Raw genomic sequence first — 17512 nt, 5'->3', positions numbered from 1 at the left:
CCGGCTCCTCCCCACCCACAGCTATTGAGCACATGATCATTAGTCATAGCTAGTGAGTTCTTGTACTTATTGTAATTATTATAATTAGTATGATTTGTAGACCTCCAAACCAAATTTTTAGGATTTTTTTTGATTAGTGCTTCAGAGTTTCTGACCAGCATGCATGTTGATGGTTTTATTGGCTACACTGATAATTACTCTTTCAAAGGCAAAGGACTGGGACTGGGCTTCCCTTATGTCCCTACTCATAAGCAGGAGATATTCTTCAGTCTCCTTCCTCCTCAACAGGAAGAGCTAGAGCCCTGGAGGCTGTTGTATTTATTCCAGGTAGTAACTAACAGACCAGTGTAATTGTAAGTGGGGAGTAAGAATCTACCCCAGAGCAATGCCTCTGGATGGGGAGAGGACAGATTGAAGATGGAACCTGGACCCACAACATCTTGGAGTCTTGAGCCAGGAGGAGAGAGACTGGATGATAGTGGGAGAGACAAACACCAGCCACCAGCCGGATAGTAGAACCTGTATTCTGGCAGGGTGGACTTTGGGGCCTAGACCTGTGTTTCAGAACCCCAGATCCCAGACTCCAATCCCCAGGAGCTCTGGAGATCAAGCTTTCCACACCTCAGACTCTGAAATATGTCTATGGTACGGTGGGGAAAATACCACTCTGGGAGACACAAAAAAGGCTTGGATTCTAATGCTGGGCTCAGGATTCAGAAAGAATGGAATTCAAATCCTGCCTCAGACACTTGCTACAGGAACCTAGACAAATCACTTGGCTTCAGTTTCCTCTTTTGTAATATGGGGATAATAACAGTAACCACTTCACAGGATTGTTGTGAGGATCAAATGAGATAGCACTGAAGGACTTTGTATACCTTTTGTTCAGTCATTTCAGTTCAAAGAAGCAGGAGGTAGAGGGCACCAAAGGTAAACTCTATTTACTTCTCGTTGCCATGCTGGAAATGGGGCAGGCAGATAATTTTGTCTCTGGAGGATCAATATCTGTGCCAGTGATTTAGCAGGAAGACCTGAGTTCAAATCCTCCTTCCGAAACTTCCTAGCTGTGTGACCCTGATCAAGTCACTTAATCTCTATTTGCCTTAATCCACTGGAGAAGGAAATGGCAAACCACTCCAGTATCTTTGCAAAGAAACCCCCTGGACAGCATGGTTCATGGGATCATGAAGATTTGGACATGACTGAACAACAACAATCCCTCCAGATTGTTGGGTTTTTTTGTTTTGATTTTTTATTCTTGGGGTTGAGGGTTAGGGGAAAAAAGGCAGAGAACTACTTTATAATAATGATGAATAATATCTCCCACTCTCCCATCCCTTTCTTATTTTGTTGAACCTTCCAGGACTGACTTACAAGGACCTATTTTAAGGGAGAGACCCCTTTTGCATTATCCAGATGCTCTACTCCATCTAAAGTCAATCTGCTTATACTACTGACTAGGCATCTATTCAAGTCAAGTCAGGTGGAATCAACAAGCATTTCTTAAGTCATAGACAAATAATGCGAAAAGGATACATACAGGATAAATCGGAGATAATCAATCTGAGAGGGATTCCTTCTATTTCCCCCTTTTCTTTCTGTCCCCTTTTTTATCTCTTCTCTTTCTCTCCCCTTTTCTTCTCCCCTCCTTCCCCTTCCCCTTTCTTCTCTCTTTCCCCCTCTTCTCTTACATACATACAACTGCCCACTGATCACTTTACTCACATACCAAAAGCCAAACATCACACTTTTTATTCATTTTCTTTCTAACTCAGCCATTCTTCAACTGATGGACATGCCTTCAGTTTCCAATTTTTTTTACCACCACAAAAAAAAAACTGCCATAAATATTTTTACATAAAAGACTTTTTCCTATTTCTTTGATCTTTTTCGATCTAACAGCACGGCTGGGTCAAAGGGCATGTACTGTTTAGTAACTTTTTGTGTATAATTCCAAATCACTTTTCAAAAGGTTTGTATTCATTAACAGGTCCTATTTTCCCACAACCCTTCCAACATTGATCATTTTCTGTTTTGTCACTCTGATGGGTGTGAGAAGGAATCTCAGAATTGATTTAATTTGCATTTCTCTAATTAGCAGTGATTTGGAACATTTTTTCATATGGCTATAGATAGCCTGGGTTTCTTCCTATAAGAACTGCCTGTTCATATCCTTCAACCATTTATCAGCCAGGGAATGGCTCTTATTTTTATAAATGTGAATCAGTTTCTTATGTAATCTTAGAAATGAGACCATTTTCAGAGAAACTTGCTGTAAATATTTTTCCCAATTAATTGTTTCTCTTTTCATCTTAGCTACATTGGATTTTTTTGTGTAAAAACTTTTATTTTACCCAAGTTATCTGTTTTATCTTCTGTTATCTTCTCTATCCTTTGTTTGTTTATGATTTTTTCTTCTCTCCATTCTTCTTGTAGGAATTTTTTCCCATGTTTTTCTTTGGATAACTCTGGGCTAGACCACTCCCCTAAGTAACAAATGTGGGTCCAGTGCAGTCCAGTGCAGTGAAGCATCCTAGAGCCTTATAATGGGCCATTTCCTTCCCTGTTGTTCAGGAGTGGTTGCTCAGAGTACCTTTCAGGTAACTCACTAGGAGCACTTTAGCTGCGGATGCTCTATAGCTTAAATTACCAGGGATATTGTGCTTTGTACATACCTAATGTGGTACAGTGAAAAATATGCCGGACTAAAAGTAGATACAAGAGGGGTGGAAGGTAGGGAGGAGGAAGAACTGAGTTAGATGTCAGAAGACTTGTCTTTACTAGCCCTGTGTCCCTGGACAAGGCACTTAACGTATCTGGGGGTGTATCTCCAGTTGTCCTGATCTTCCCACTGGACCCAGATGGTTCCAGAGGAGAAAGCGAGGCTAGTGACTTTTTACAACCCTGCCTCACTTAAATCCAATTCACTTGCAAGTCATGGCATCGCCTCCCTGATGTCATGGTCCTCTTCCAGAACAAAGGACAAACAACAACAAAACAAAGGTCTTGGTCAAAAAGCCAGAAAGTCCAGGAGCATTCTTGCTCCCTGGACCTCAGCCCCTGGGCTTAACCTGGGGAAGATGTACATTTGGAAGAACTCCCCTCCCTCCCTCCCTGCCTTGCCTTCCCTCACACCAAAGAAGTCTTTGGAGATTGGGATAAGTGATCTGAAAGATCCTACAAACTCTAAATTCTATGATCTTGAGGTCTATGCAGCAATTTTTCTCCCCCAAATCCCAGTGCCCTGGGCTGCAGCCTATAATCTCATCTCCCAAAATGGGGAAAGGGGTCAGTTACATATTACCTAGCCCAAAATCCCTGAGGGCTGACTCAGCAGTTGAGGCGGGGCTGTTGAAACCGGGAGAGGGCTCCTTGCTTCTCTCCTTTTAAAAATCACCTTTCCTTTGAGATCTCTGCCCAGGACCTTCTCATTTCCAGAGGGGAGATAGAAACACATCAGGAGCACCTGAATAGCTGCATATGATGGTAAGAAATTTCCCATGATAGAATTGGCATTAGTCAGTTCCAGAAGTCTGACTTAAGTCTGGGACCCTTTAGAAATTGGGATAAGGGGGGTCAAGGGTGCTGGGCACCAGGATTATGGGCAGGGGACCCATTCAAAGGCCTGAGGACTTGCTATTTATGCATGTACTGGAATTTTTAGGCACTGCATTTAGAACACAAGGATGGGATGCCTTCACAGGCATTGTGATTTCTGATAAGAGACTAGACCCAAGTAGTAATAATAATGGATCTGCGATTTCATTGGTATGGGGAGCTGCCTGATCAAGAAACTTCCCCTACAAATAATACAGATCAGCACCTTCTCAGCCTCTTAGCGAGTTGTCTAGATCATCAGTGTCACACTCAAATAGAACCTTGGTCATCAAACTTACTGAAGGATCCCCGCTGGCTGGCTGCGTATTGGCTTAGAAAACCACATATTAACATTATCTACTTTCTATTGAAGTCCTATTTATTTTGTCAACTATCTCCCAAGGCCGTGCATTTGACACCTCTGGTCTAGGGCACTAAGGGGTTAGTGACTTGCCCAGGGTCCCACAGCCTGTATGCTTCAGTGTTGACACTTGAATTCCGGTCTTTCTGGACCTGAGGCCAGATCTCTATCCTCAGTCTCTTAAGAATCATAGCTAAATTGTGCTTTATGGTTTGCAAAGTACTTCATGTATCCTTTCATGTTTGATACAAGGTTTGATTTCATTTGATCGGGACGGCAGCACAATACAGTGGTATGAGCATTAACTCTGGAATCAGAGGTTGTATTTGTTTGTTTTCGATCTTTTTTTAGTCTTGCTAACTCTTCATGACCCTATTTGGGATTTTCTTGGCAAAGATAGTGGAGTGGTTTGCCATTTCCTTCTCCAGCTTATTTTACAGATGAGGAAACTGAGGCAAACAGGGGTAAATGACTTGCCCAGGGTCACATAGCTAGTAAGTGTCTGAGGCTGGATTTTAACTCAGGAAGATGAGTCTTCCTGACTCCAGACCTAGCATTTATCCACTGCACCACCTAGCTTCTCTGGAATCCAGAGGACCCTGGTTCAAATCCTTGCTCTGATACTAACTACCTATTATCTTCCAAACTCCACTACAATCTTCCCAAATCCATGCTTTTCTTTCCTCACCAACTTTTTGTCAATTACAACCTTAATGTGTTCTGTTCTCCCTTCCCACTCATGAGCTCTGTCAGAAGATACTTCCCCTGTTTCCTGATAATGGGGAACCCGCAGACGCCCCTCTGGCCACTTCTGACTGTCTTCAAGCAGAGCTGACTTTAAGGAGCCATCATTCAGAAAACCCTAACCAGGCCTAGAAGGGGCTTATACCTGGCTTTCAAAAGAGAGTCCCGACGAGGGTATAGGAAATCTTGGTCCTCTTCCAGTTGGGTGCTGACTTGGGTAAAATGTTTCCTCTGCCTCTGTTTTGTGGTAGAGTGGAGAGAGAGCTACATTTGGGGTCAAGATCTGGGTTCAAATCCTGCCTATTACCACCTCTGTGACATTAGGGAACTGGTCCTCGGTTTTTTCACCTGTTGAATGAAGGGGTTGGAACAAATAATGTTTGAGGTCCCTTCCAGCTCTAAATTTATAATCCTATGAAGTGTAAAATGGAAACAACCTTCCTATACCCTTGCCCATCTGCCAGGGCAGGGTTGGAAAGTGGAGTGGGTGGGGGTGGAGTGGGTTGGGATCAGTTCTGGAAAGCAAAGGCGGTTTCTTGGAGAGTTTGAGGCCCCATCATCTAAGTGGCTGTTCATCTCACTTTTTTCACAACTCAGGTGCATGGACATAAGGGATTCAAGTTCCAGAACTGGGCAAAGACCTATGGCTGCCACCCAGAGATGTACTTTCAGCCCACATGTGTGGAAGAGGTCAAACAGGTGAGTAGATTGCCAACAGTGGGAAGCCTACCCCACGCCTCCCTCAGGGACCACCCACAGCTCTGTCTGGTTCCATCCATAGGGAAACAGCATGGTACAATGGAAGATATGCTGGCTCTGGGTTCCAATCCTGCGTCTGGCACTTACTACCAATATGACCTTGGACAAGTCATTTATTCTGCCTGAGACTTAATTTCCTCTTCTGTAAAATGAGGGAGTTGGAATAAAATGCCTCTGGTGTCCTTTTTAAACTTATTTCTATCAGAGTACGAGCCATGACAATTTCTCCTTATAGCAGAGACCCAAGAGACTGTCTTTCCTGGACCCAGAAAAGCACCAAATTTCACAACAAGCCATCAGTGGAAAAGAGCTAGCTAAATTCACTCTCTGAGCCATGATGGCTAGTTGCATTTCTTCCTGCCTGAATATGCAAAGGTGGAGAATTTCCTTTGTGGGAACTCCATAACTCAAGACTGTAGGTGACCCTTTGGGTCAAAGTAAGGTCGGTTCTGCTATAAGCTTGTTTTGAAAACATGAATTTGTTCCAATTCAATTGATATATTACAGAACAATTTGAGCAGAACATGAATTTTGAGTTTGTTTATGCTCAATTTCTTCCTCAAGAAACAGCAAAAAAACAAATAAAAAAAACTGCCCAGCTGAACAGAACCTTGTAGGAGTATTCCAAAGTCATACGTCTCAAACATTTACCAACTACCTCAGTTCCTTTCATGTGTTATTCTACAAGGTTGGGTTTTGCTCTTCTTTTACATTTATGAACTTTTCTATATACAACAAAATTCATTCAACATCCTAGACATGTCTAAGTACCATATTAATTGTATCTTCTGGTACAGGTAGAGATATGGGCAGAGAAGGGTTGGTCCCTATCCATATAATCTATTCCCTATCCCTACCCCAGTCCCAGAATCTCCTAGACAGAGCAGCAGCCTGCCACTGTTTATTGTCATATTTATGTATTTCTTTTTTGTTTGGTTAGTTGTTTTTTTTTTTTTTGCAAGACAATGGGGTTAAGTGACTTGCCCAGACTCACACAGCTAGTAATTGTCAAGTATCTGAGGCGCATTTGAACTCAGGTCCTCCTGACTCCTGGGCCAGTACTCTATCCACTGTATCACCTAGCTGCACGCCCCCCCCCATATTTATGTATTTCTTAACCACTTTACCTGTATAAAACTGTGCTACCATTTTTCTTACTTCTCTATCATTTTTAGTGGGTAACTGATAAAGTTTCTGAATGTTTGTACCCCAACCTAATTTTTCCCATAAGCCTTGTTTCTTGATTGCTCAATTTGGCATAGACCAATGATCTTTAGGAATGTATATATCAAGTTATGGCAGAACTGACTGTAGTTAAGGCCAAAGGGATTGCCGTTCTCAGTCACAAAACTGACAGTGTGAGAGGAAGGATTGGAAGCCCAACACCTACCCATTAAGCCATACTACTTTTATTTCTTTCCATCTCCACTCAATTTCTTCCCCATCCCTAGATGCATCCCTACTTGTTTCTTTCCTCTCTCTAGATTTAGCCCTCTCTTGACTTCCCTCACTCCTCTCTTTCATCATGTCCTTCCAAGAGAAAGCTTACTACTAGCATGATGATTTTTTGGCTTTTAGCCATGGTTTCTTCTTAGTAGAGGTCACCCTCTTTACAGAGGTAAGGAACTATGAAGGTGGGTAGCCGTATTGGACTGTGTTGGATTGTTGAACTGCCTGTTGAGCTTTCTTTTTTTATTCTTTATTATAAGGGATGGCTCTCTGGGTTGGGGAGGGTACATGTATGGAGAAATGAAAGCTACGTAAAAACAAAAAATATAGATAACATAAAAAAAAGACTCAGTTAGTGGGAATGGACTAGATTCACTTTTCATGTGTTGGTGTGCAACATTGTTCTTATCCTGGTTTTCTGAATGTTGTGAAATGTAGAAAGAGATACTGGTAAGAGAGGGAAGGAAGAAAGAAAAGAAAGAGGGAAGGAAGGAAGGGAGACAGGGAAGGAGGGAGGGAGGAAGAGAGAAAAGGAATGAGGTAGGAAAGGAGAGAGGAAGGGAGTAAAGGAAAGAAGAAAGAAAGAAAGAGAAAAAGAGGGTAAGGAGGAAGGAAGGAAGGGATGGAAGAAGGAAGGAAGCAAAGTGGGAGGGAGGAAGAATAAAGGAAGGAGGTGTGAAAGGAAGGGAGAAAGGGAAAAGGGAAGGAGGTATGAAAGGAAGGAGGGAGGGAGTAAAGGGAGAAAAAAAGAAAAGAAAGAAAGAAAGAAAGAAAGAAAGAAAGAAAGAAAGAAAGAAAGAAAGAAAGAAAGAGAGGAGGGAGGGAAGGAGGGAGAAAAGGAAGGGAGGAAAGAAAGAAGGCAAAAAAGAAGGAAGAAAGGGAAAAGGGGGGGAGGGAGAGAAGGTCCTAAGCCTAGTCTTGATGTCTCTACAGGTGTTGGACCTAGCCAGGCAGCAAAACAAACGTGTGAAGGCAATTGGGGGAGGCCATTCACCCTCAGATATTGCCTGCACTGATGGCTTCATGATCCATATGGGAAAGATGAACCGGATCCTCAAGGTAACCCCATAAACCAATAGATTTCTAACCTTCTGAGAGCCCCAGAGTCTGACAAGCCCTGCCTTCCATCCCAAGGGCTTGATGCTAAGATCAGACACCCTGGGGAGAAGGCACAGCTGGGGAACCGCCGCTATCACTGTCACTGTAAGGATCCCGTTACGCTCCGAAGTTGTTGTCTCCAAGCTTTCCTACAGTGAGAGTGGGTGCAAGGTCCTCTCTTATTCTGAGCTTCTGCATTCCTTGCTGAAAAAAAAGAGCCTCAATTTAGAAACGGTCTTAGAATGGTCTCTTCCCACTACACTATAGACCCCACGGAGGGTTCTTAAAAAGACCTTCCGGTTGTGATTTTTGGCAGAACCAGCCTCTAACTAGTTCTCTTAAACCAGATGCACACTTTCTTATCAGCCTCTAAGAAAGAATGCTGGATTTGGAGTCAGGAGACCTGGGGCCTCATTCCAGCTCTGCTCCTTGCCTGTGTGTCACTCATCAGTCAACTCAAGTCAGCCTTTATTTTAAGCATTGACTATGTGCCAGGCACTGGCTAAGTGCCGAGGATACAAAGGAAGGCAAAAGATGGTTCCTGCTCTCAAGAAGCTTACAGTCTAATAGGGGAAACAACTAAGTACAAACAAGCTATTTACAGAATAAATTGGACATAATCACCAGAGGGAAGATCCTAGTGTTGAGGGGGATCAGGAAAGGGCCCCACCTTCTTGCAGAAGGTAAGACTTTAACTGAGGCTTGGAGAAAGCCAGGGGAGCCAGGAGGTAGAGTTGAGTCAGGAGAGAGTTCCAGGAAGAGGTAACAGCCAAGGAAAATGCTCAGAGTCAGGAGAGAGGATGCTGCTTTCCAGGGACACAGCCAGGAGGTCAGTGTTCCTAGATTGAAGAGTATAAAAGATGAGAACAAGGTGTAGGAGTCCTTGAGCAAGTCAATTCCTTTCTTTAAGCCTCGGTTTCCTCATCTGTAAAATAAGAAGGTTCTGAAGATGACCTTGAAGGTCCTATTCTCATCTAATTCCATTGGTTAACCATCCAGGCCCATTGGTGTTAGCCTTTTCCTGAAAATTCCATCAAGAAATCAGCCGTGGTGGTAATTAAGAGTGACTAAATTAGCAGAATTATACTAATTGATTTCCCTAAAGTATCTGCTGGAGCATCCAGTCACCCTTTTTTTCTGTCCATCTTTTCTCCTGTTGCTTCATTAATTAAAAACTCAGTCTAGTTTGGGAAGAAGGCAAAGGGAGTTCAGAGTTCTAGTGAGACGGAGGACCCTTTGCCGCTGTCATAGTCCCACGGGGTCAGTGACCTGACAGCTGCCCAAAGAAACCTGGACATGCAGGGTAATGGGTGCCGTTACCTGGACATGCCTGTGTAATGAGCCCTGCTAGGATTGGGAGTCAGAAGCCCTCCCCCTGACGTTAACTATGGGCATGCTGCTTAACTGCTCCAGGCCTCTATTCCCAAATTAGACGATCTCCTAGGTCACTTCTTTCTCTCTAGTCCTTTTCTAAACCTCTCAACTTAGCTACATATAACCCTTAGTTTTCCAGGGCAGTTCAGCTGGTCTGGGGGCATTCCCACCACAAATGCAGCCTGCATCAGAGAAGTATCATACGATCACAGAGATAGAGCCAGAAGGGACCTTGAAGGCCGTCAAAATGAGATTCCAACCCCCTCGTTTCATAGATGAGGAAATTGAAGCATGTAGAGGTTAAATGACTTAACCAGGGTCACAAACCTAGTAAGTATGAAGCAGTATTTGAATTCAGGTCTTCTTGACTCCAAATCTGGTACTCTATGCACTGTGACAACCAACTGCTTTTACCTTCAGTTAAGCATGACTGTCAAGGGCTTCTCTGCAAGGTAGAGTTGCTCTCCAGCCCAACTCTGTTCCTTTGCAGGTAGACAAGGAAAAGCGTCAAGTCACGGTGGAAGCTGGCATCCTCCTGAGGGACTTGAATGTGGAGCTGAGCAAGCATGGCCTGGCACTTGCCAAGTAAGCAAGACCCTCCTATCTTAGTGGTGACTTCTTGCCTTAAGAGGGGGGACTGATTTCCTGGTTCTCTCTTATCCCCAGGTCATAGCATTATAGACTTTAGAGTTGGAAGGGACCTTAGAGGTCATCAACTCCAATCTTTTCATTCTACAGATGAGGAAACTGAGGCCCAGAGAGGCAACAGAACTTGAGGTCAGGATCTGTTTCTCTTTTATCTTTGTTTAACAGGACCTGGTAGGCTCTTCTTTGATTGCCCAAGGTCACACAGAGAAATGAGTAACACAGCTGGGATTAGAACCTAGATCCTCTGACTTTGGGGCAGCTACTTGGCGCTATAGTGCACAGAGAGCCAGGCCTGGCATCAGTAAGACACATCTTCATGAGTTCAAATCTGGTCTCAGAAACTTACTAGCTGTGTGACCCTGGGCAAGTAACTTAACCCTGTTTGCCTCAGTTTCCTACTCCGTAAAATGAGCTACAGAAGGAAATAGCAAACCACCCTGTATCTTTGCCAAGAAAACCCCAAAAGAGTCAGAAACGAATGAACCACAAAAACCTCTGAGTCTAAAATCCAGCTTATTCTCTTCACTCCTGCCAAGTTGTCCAGTTGGACACTTGGATTTCTGGGAAGAGCAAAGGAGAGCTTCTACTAGTCATCCTCATCATAGCAGGGAGGTTGACCTTGGGTCCTCAAAGGTTATGCCAGCAGAGCTTACACATGGCGGGTCCTACCAACCTGTTAAGGCTTTGAATTTGGACCTTAGGACTGACAAGGTTTGTGTTCTGAGAACCAAAAGGTTAGTGACAATGATGGTATTTGGCCACAACAGCCCATGAAAACTACTAACAAAGGCGCAGCAGGACGGCTGTATTTCAGCATCCTTTAGGAGAGGGTGATAACAAGAACTCGTCTGTACCTGGCACTTTAAGGGTTATAAAGAGTTCTCCTCACAATGGTCCTATTAGGTAGGAAGTAGTGGAAGTATTAGCATCTCCACTTTACAGATGGGGAGATTGAGGCTCAGAGAGGGTTGTAGGATCATAAGATCATTCATACAGAACTGGAAAGCACCTCAGAGGCTAGTCCAACCTTCTCATTTACATAGAAGGAGCCAAGTCTCAGAAGGAGACCTGCTCAAGGTCACACAGGTAGTAAGTTGTAGAACTGGGCTTTGAACCCAGATCTTCTGTGACTCCAAATCTGGCACACTTTCCAGTTTATGTGACTTTCCCATAGTTACATAGCGAGACAGTGTGGTACAGTGGAAAAGAGTCACAAGATTTGACTTCAGACCTCAGCCTTGTTCCTTGGGTAACCTTGAGCCTTGATTTCCTCATGGGTAAAATGAAAGATTTGGACCGGATGACGTTAAGGTCACTTTCACCTATAGACTCACAGCCCTATAAGTTGCAGAACGAAGGTACAAACCCAGCATCTTCTGCCTGCTCCCTTTCCAAGCCACCCACACTGGTGATATCTCAGCAATTTTGAAATACTGGCATATAAACAAGCAAATCACATGCTCTGACAGAAAGAGCCTAGGAAAAGATGAAATTTTAACCTGTGAAGGCAGAGATGGTAAGGCATTTGGCTCTCCCAGGGCACTGGCATTTTGATGGGGTCCAAAACTAAGCCAAAGGAATGAATCTCTATTTGTGGGATTTTAGGTAGCAGTTTGCAGAATTATTTTGGTTCTGTGGCCCTGCAAACGTACTGCATTGATAGCTATCTGTTCTATCAATGCCTCAAGGTCAGGACTTTAGGTCTCTGCTCACTGGCTCTCAGTAATCATTAACACCCTAAGGATATGGCCCCCAAACAGGGAGGGAGGGGTTGCCTGCTGAGTTCTGATCTCAGTAGGAACTTTTCACACCAGAGTCTGTGACCAATGAGGACAGGAAGACATTTGTTCTTATTAATTATGAGCATTAATTTCTGGAGTATTAGAATTTCTCTCACCCTGTTCATGATAAGAATGTGGTCATGGTCTCTATCCTAGGGGAATGCACAGTCCCTGCCATATTCTTAAAAACAGATTTGTTCCAGTCTGGTGGGCTCCATTTCCCTTTCTGGAGGCAGCTCAGGAGTGGGGATAGGAGTTAATGAGATGAGCACCATTCTGCGCTGAAATCCTACTTCCAATACTCACCAGCTCTGTGACTTTGGGAAAAATCACTTAACCTCCCTGAGTTTTAGTTATCCTAGTCTGCAAAATGGAAATAGTAGCATCTACCTCTGAAGGATATTAATAAGAGCAAAAATTAATATAGCTCCTACTATGTGCCAGGCACTTTTAGAAATATTATTTTACTTGATTCCCATAACCCTAGGGGGGTAAGTACTATTGTGCTCATTTTACAGATGAGGAAACTGGGGCAAACAGGGTCAAATGACTTGCCCAGGGTCACACAGCTAGTAAGTGACTGAAGCCACTCGGGTCGTTCTCACTCCAGGCCTAGGGCTCTAACCACTGTTCCACTAGCTGCCTGAAGGGTAGTTGTGAAGATTGAATGAGGTAAAGTATGCAGAGTGCATTGTAACCTTAAGGGGCTAGAATATTATATATATATATATATACACATATATATAAATAATATCAATAAATAATGAACAATTAGGTGGTGTCAGGAAAACTCATCTTTCTGAGTTCAAATCCGGCCTCAGACTTACTAGCCATGTGATCCTGGGCAAGTCACTTGACCCTGTTTGCCTCAGTTTCCTCATCTGTAAAATGATCTGGAGAAGGAAATGTCAAACCACTCTAGAATCTCTGCCAAGAAAACCCCCAAAGGGGTCACAGAGTCATATATGACTGAAAACAATTGAACAATAAAACTAATAAATAATACAAATATATTTACATAATAAACATATAACAAAATATAATGATTTATATGATAAAATAAATTTATATAATAAATACATGTTAAACAAATATATTTATATAATAGAAAATAAAAATTAAATTTACATAATTTTTAAAATAAAAGTTTAATATAAAATAGGTAACAATATATATAATAAATAAAATAAACAATAAAATATAATTTGTATAATAATATAAAGAATTGTCAATAATCATTAATCAAGGAAAGCTAGAATTTTCTCCCATTCAGTCTCCTGGGGATTATGAAGGTGAGCCGCCTCGCTCATGCTTCCCTGCTGAGTTTGAGCGTCTCGTTATGTTATTCGGTATCTGAACTCAGGGCAACTCAGGTTCCTGACTCTGCCAATGTCTTTCTCCTCCCTTCCACTCCCTTAGAACAAATGATAGTGAGTTTAAAAAAAATGGATAACTGTGTCAATATTGTTGGTTTTCTTTGTAAATCTATGTATTTTATTTTACGCATTTAAAACCATTCTTCTGAGATGAGGTCCCTAGGCCGTTTCACTAGACTGCCGAAGGGATCCGAGACACACAAAAAGGTTAAGAAACTTTGCTTCAGAGTCCCCCCATTTCGAGCTCCAAGGGCCCTTCAACCTCATCTCTTCCAACCTTCTAGTTGTACAGTGGATTCAAGTGACTTAGCCAAGAAAGTCAGAGCCAGTGAGCAGAGCCAGGAGCCCTGGGTCATAGATCTGGAGATAAGGAGGGCAGAGGAAGCGGTTATCAGTCTATCAGGTGCAGAGATTCTAGGTGCCAACGTGTCAGCGCCATTCAGTAAGCTCTAGGGCCTCCCCGTTGCTGATCTGGCTCTTTGGCATTTAAAGTCTTTTACAACCCGAGTCCAGCCTATTTTTCCAGCTTTATCATTTACTATTCACTCTGCCGTCCTGCTGCTCCGCACGCACAACACTCCATCTCCCATCTTGGTGCCCAGAATGCTCTCCCTCTTTTGTTGCCGTTTGGTCATGCCCCACTCTTCATGACCCCATTGACCATGTTGTCCGCTGTGTTTTCTTGGCAAAGGTACTGGAGTGGTTTGCCATTTTCCTTCTCCAGTGGATTAAGGCAAACTGAGGTTAAGTGACTTGCCCGGGGTCACGCAGCTAGTAAGAGTCTGAGGCTAAATTTGAATTCAGGTCTCCTTGACTCCAGGCCCAGCACTCTATCCACTGCAGCACCTAGCTACCTCCAAGGTGAACAGAGGTTAAGTGACTTGCCCAAGGTCACACAGGTAGTAATTGACTGAGGCTGGATTTGAATTGAGGTCTTCTTGCCTCCCCAAACCTTCCAAACTCAGCCCAAGCACTGCCTTCTACCAGACACCTTTCCTGATTTTTCCCCCGATTGCTACTGCCTCCCCTCCATTATTACCTTTTATTTACCTTGTCTATAATGATATACGCACATGTTGTCTCCCCCAATAGAATGTAAGCTCTTTGAGGGCAGGGACTTTTATCTCCGTATCCCTAGAGCTTAGCCCAATGCCTGACACAAAGTAGTTGCTTAAAAAAATACTTGTTGACTGATCACAGGATTTAGAGCTGGAAAGGACCTATCTAGTCCAACCTCATTCCTTCTTAATTAAAGAAGACATTGATGCCTAGGGACATGAAGTGATTTACCTGAGGTCATCAGGGAGTAAATAAGTCAGAGAGTCGGGATTTGAACCCATCGTCTGACTCTAAATCTAGGGCTTTTCTCACTCTACCATATTACCTATGTTAGAACTCCTATCCTAGGATTTGAACTCTGACCTCCCCAGGGCTTGGGATAAACATGTTGCTTTAAAAGGAGAACCAGGATGTTAGAATCGGAAGGGAAAAGGACAAAACACAGCAGCCAGGCTGAGACTTGAGTTCGGTATTCTGGCCTAGGTCTGCACACACCTATCCAACTGTTTCATGGAAAAGTAATCTATCCTCCAAAGGAAAATTAACTGCTTCTGACCTTTCTCTTTTTCCGCCTCCTTGTCTGGTGGGCACAGCTTGGGAGCCGTGTCAGACGTCACTGCTGCTGGTGTGATTGGCACAGGGACCCACAACACGGGAATCAAGCATGGCATTTTGCCGACTCAGGTGAGAATGGAGTTCCATGCCAGTATCACATACTAACTGCAGGTAATTCACAAAATCACGGGCTCAGGCAGAGGAGTGAAAGTTGGAAAGGATCCATTCTTATTTCCAGGGGAGCCAACTCTTCCTAGGAGAAGGAAGAGCTCAGTTCCTTGGCTGAAATCTGTCAAGGATTAAGGCTGCTACCCTGAGCCAGGGTTTACTAGGGAGCCTTGATCCTTCCTAAGATGGCAATTTCCTATGAGACTTCAAGGAGATGAAATTAATCCTCAATGCCTTGGTTACCTTGCAAAAGGTAAGTTTGTGATAGAATCAAATCATAATTAGCACTTCATCAGTTGGGGTAGAGTGCTGGTTTTAGAGTAGGGAAGACCTGGGTTCCAATCCATCCCACATCTGACACTACCTATATGACCGTGGGTACATTCTGTGCCCTCTGAACCTCAATTTCCTAATCAATGAATTGGGAATAATACTCTCTATAATATACACCTCACAGGGTCATAGTGAGATAATTTATATAAAGCAATTGGCAAACCTTAAATCTCTATAGAAGTTATTATTGCTATTATTATTACCAATATTGTTGCTATTAGCATGAATAAGTGAAAAAAAAAGGCATCTGTTAGGTACCTACTGTATGCCAGTACTGTACTAAGTACTGAGGATACTAAAAACAGGCCAGCCTCTGCCCTCTCTCAGCTTATATTTTAATAAAGAAAAGCAATAAAGTAGGAGCATGGTGGCCAGGGAGGAGTGTTTCGGACAGAGAAGGCACAGGGATAGTGAGTGGGATCGTAGAACAATTGGCTCATCATTTCCTGGCATTGGTTGTATTGATCTGATTACTGCTCCCAGAGCTAGAGTTATAAAGGGGTGGGAGGAAGGGAACCTAACATACGTTGTGGCATGACAGGAAGATGCTTGGGAACAGCAGTGTGGGGCAGGTCTGGGTCAGACCACCAGCAATGGTCAGGTCCCACCACTCAGAAGGGCAATCTGCTATAAAACAGATTCACTAGACCATGCCTACTCTTTTGTTTTGTTTTTTTTTTGGCTAGGCAATGGGGTTAGGTGACTTGCCCAAGGTCACACAGCTAGTAAGTGTTATGTGTCTGAGACTGGATTTGAACTCAGGTCCTCCTGAATCCACTGTGCCACCTAGCTGCCCCTCATGCCTACTCTTTTGGAACATAATCCTTCAGGGAGCCTGCTACTCTCAGGGCCAATCAGTAATAGAGTTGGTTCCTTGGAAAGTCCTGGGTTCTTCCATAGCAAAGCTGGATAACCAGCCATCACGGGTGGCATATTACTGCATGGGGTAGGAGATTGAACTAGATGGCCCCTAAGTTCTCATTCACCTCTGAGGGACAGTAAACGTAGTGGAAATGCTGGTGATCTTCGAGTCAGGAGTCCTGGCCCTGACCCGGCCGAAGCTGTTTGATTATGGATAAGTCCATTAACTTCTCTAGGTCAGTTTCCTTACCTGTAAAATGGTTATTCATTCAGGAGGCAATTTTAAGCATCTACTGTGTGCTAGGCACTGGGGATATGATGACAAAAATAAAACATTTCCTGCCTTAAAAACACTTAATGTTCTACGGGGGAGAGGGGTGGGGTACAACATTTGCTCAGAAAACTTAATATAAGATACATAAAAAGTAGGTACAAAGACCTTTTGGTGGAGGGATGGGGGACTAGCAACCAGGGCAATCAGGATAGGTTTCCCACAGGAGGAGGGCCTTGAGCTGAGCTCTACAAGAAGCTAGGATTCTGCGAGGCCAAAGTGAAGACTGGTCTGTTGTCAGGTCTGTAGATACGCCCCCTTCTCTCCTCTGACGCTGCCCCGACTCTGGTGCAGGCCCTCATCCCCTCAAGCCTGGATTATTGTAGTAGCCTGCTGGTGGGTCTGTCTGCCTCTAGTCTCTCCTCACTCTAATCCATCCTCCATTCAGCCACCAAAGTGATTTTCCTAAAGTGAAGGTTCCGGCATATCACACACACACACACACACACACACATACACACACACACACACCATCCCCACTCCATAAATTCAGACCCGATCATATCACTCCCCCACTCAACGAACTCCAGGGGTTCCCTATTGACTCCAGGAACAAATACAAAATGCTTGGCTTGGCATTCAAAGCCCTTCATGACCTAGCCCCCTCTTGCCTTTCCAGTTTTCTTACATCTTGTTCTCCCCATGTACGCCAATCCATTGACACTGGCCTCCTTGCTTTTCCTCAAACAAGACACTGCATCTCTTGACTCTGGGCATTTTCTCTGTCTGTCTCCCATGCCTGGAACACTCTCCCACTATCTCTGCCTCCTGCCTTCCCTGGCTTCCTTTAAGTCCCAACTACAATCCTATTTTCTACAGGAAGCCTTTCTCAGCCCCTCTTAATTCTAATGTCTTTCCTCTGTTAATTATTTCCTATTTATCACCTACATAACTTGATTGTATATATGTGTTTGCTGGTTGTCTCCCCTATTGGACTGTGAGCTCCTTGAGGGCAGGGATTGTCTTTTTGTATCTCCAGCATTTAGCACAGTGCCTGGCACATAGTAGGCGCTTTTGT

General features: G+C 43.6%; 1 protein-coding gene across 3 annotated transcripts in view; it reads left to right on the top strand.

The window, feature by feature from the left end:
* The first annotated feature begins 3349 nt into the window (after positions 1–3349).
* The window catches only part of LOC114034520 (L-gulonolactone oxidase), a 53437-nt gene continuing 39274 nt past the window's right edge, over positions 3350–17512 (top strand). For all 3 annotated transcript variants that reach the window (XM_027850271.1, XM_027850263.1, XM_027850253.1), the window contains exons 1-5: positions 3350–3486; positions 5300–5401; positions 7844–7969; positions 9873–9967; positions 14840–14930. In XM_027850271.1, coding sequence (XP_027706072.1) covers positions 3481–3486; positions 5300–5401; positions 7844–7969; positions 9873–9967; positions 14840–14930 — 420 coding nt within the window. In that variant the 5' untranslated portion in view covers positions 3350–3480. The remainder of the gene's footprint in view (positions 3487–5299; positions 5402–7843; positions 7970–9872; positions 9968–14839; positions 14931–17512) is intronic.

The sequence above is a fragment of the Vombatus ursinus genome, unplaced genomic scaffold (genome assembly GCF_900497805.2).
Source record: "Vombatus ursinus unplaced genomic scaffold, bare-nosed wombat genome assembly UNPS02000580.1, whole genome shotgun sequence".
NCBI lineage: Eukaryota > Metazoa > Chordata > Mammalia > Diprotodontia > Vombatidae > Vombatus > Vombatus ursinus.
This window is presented reverse-complemented; position numbering and strand designations above follow the sequence as displayed.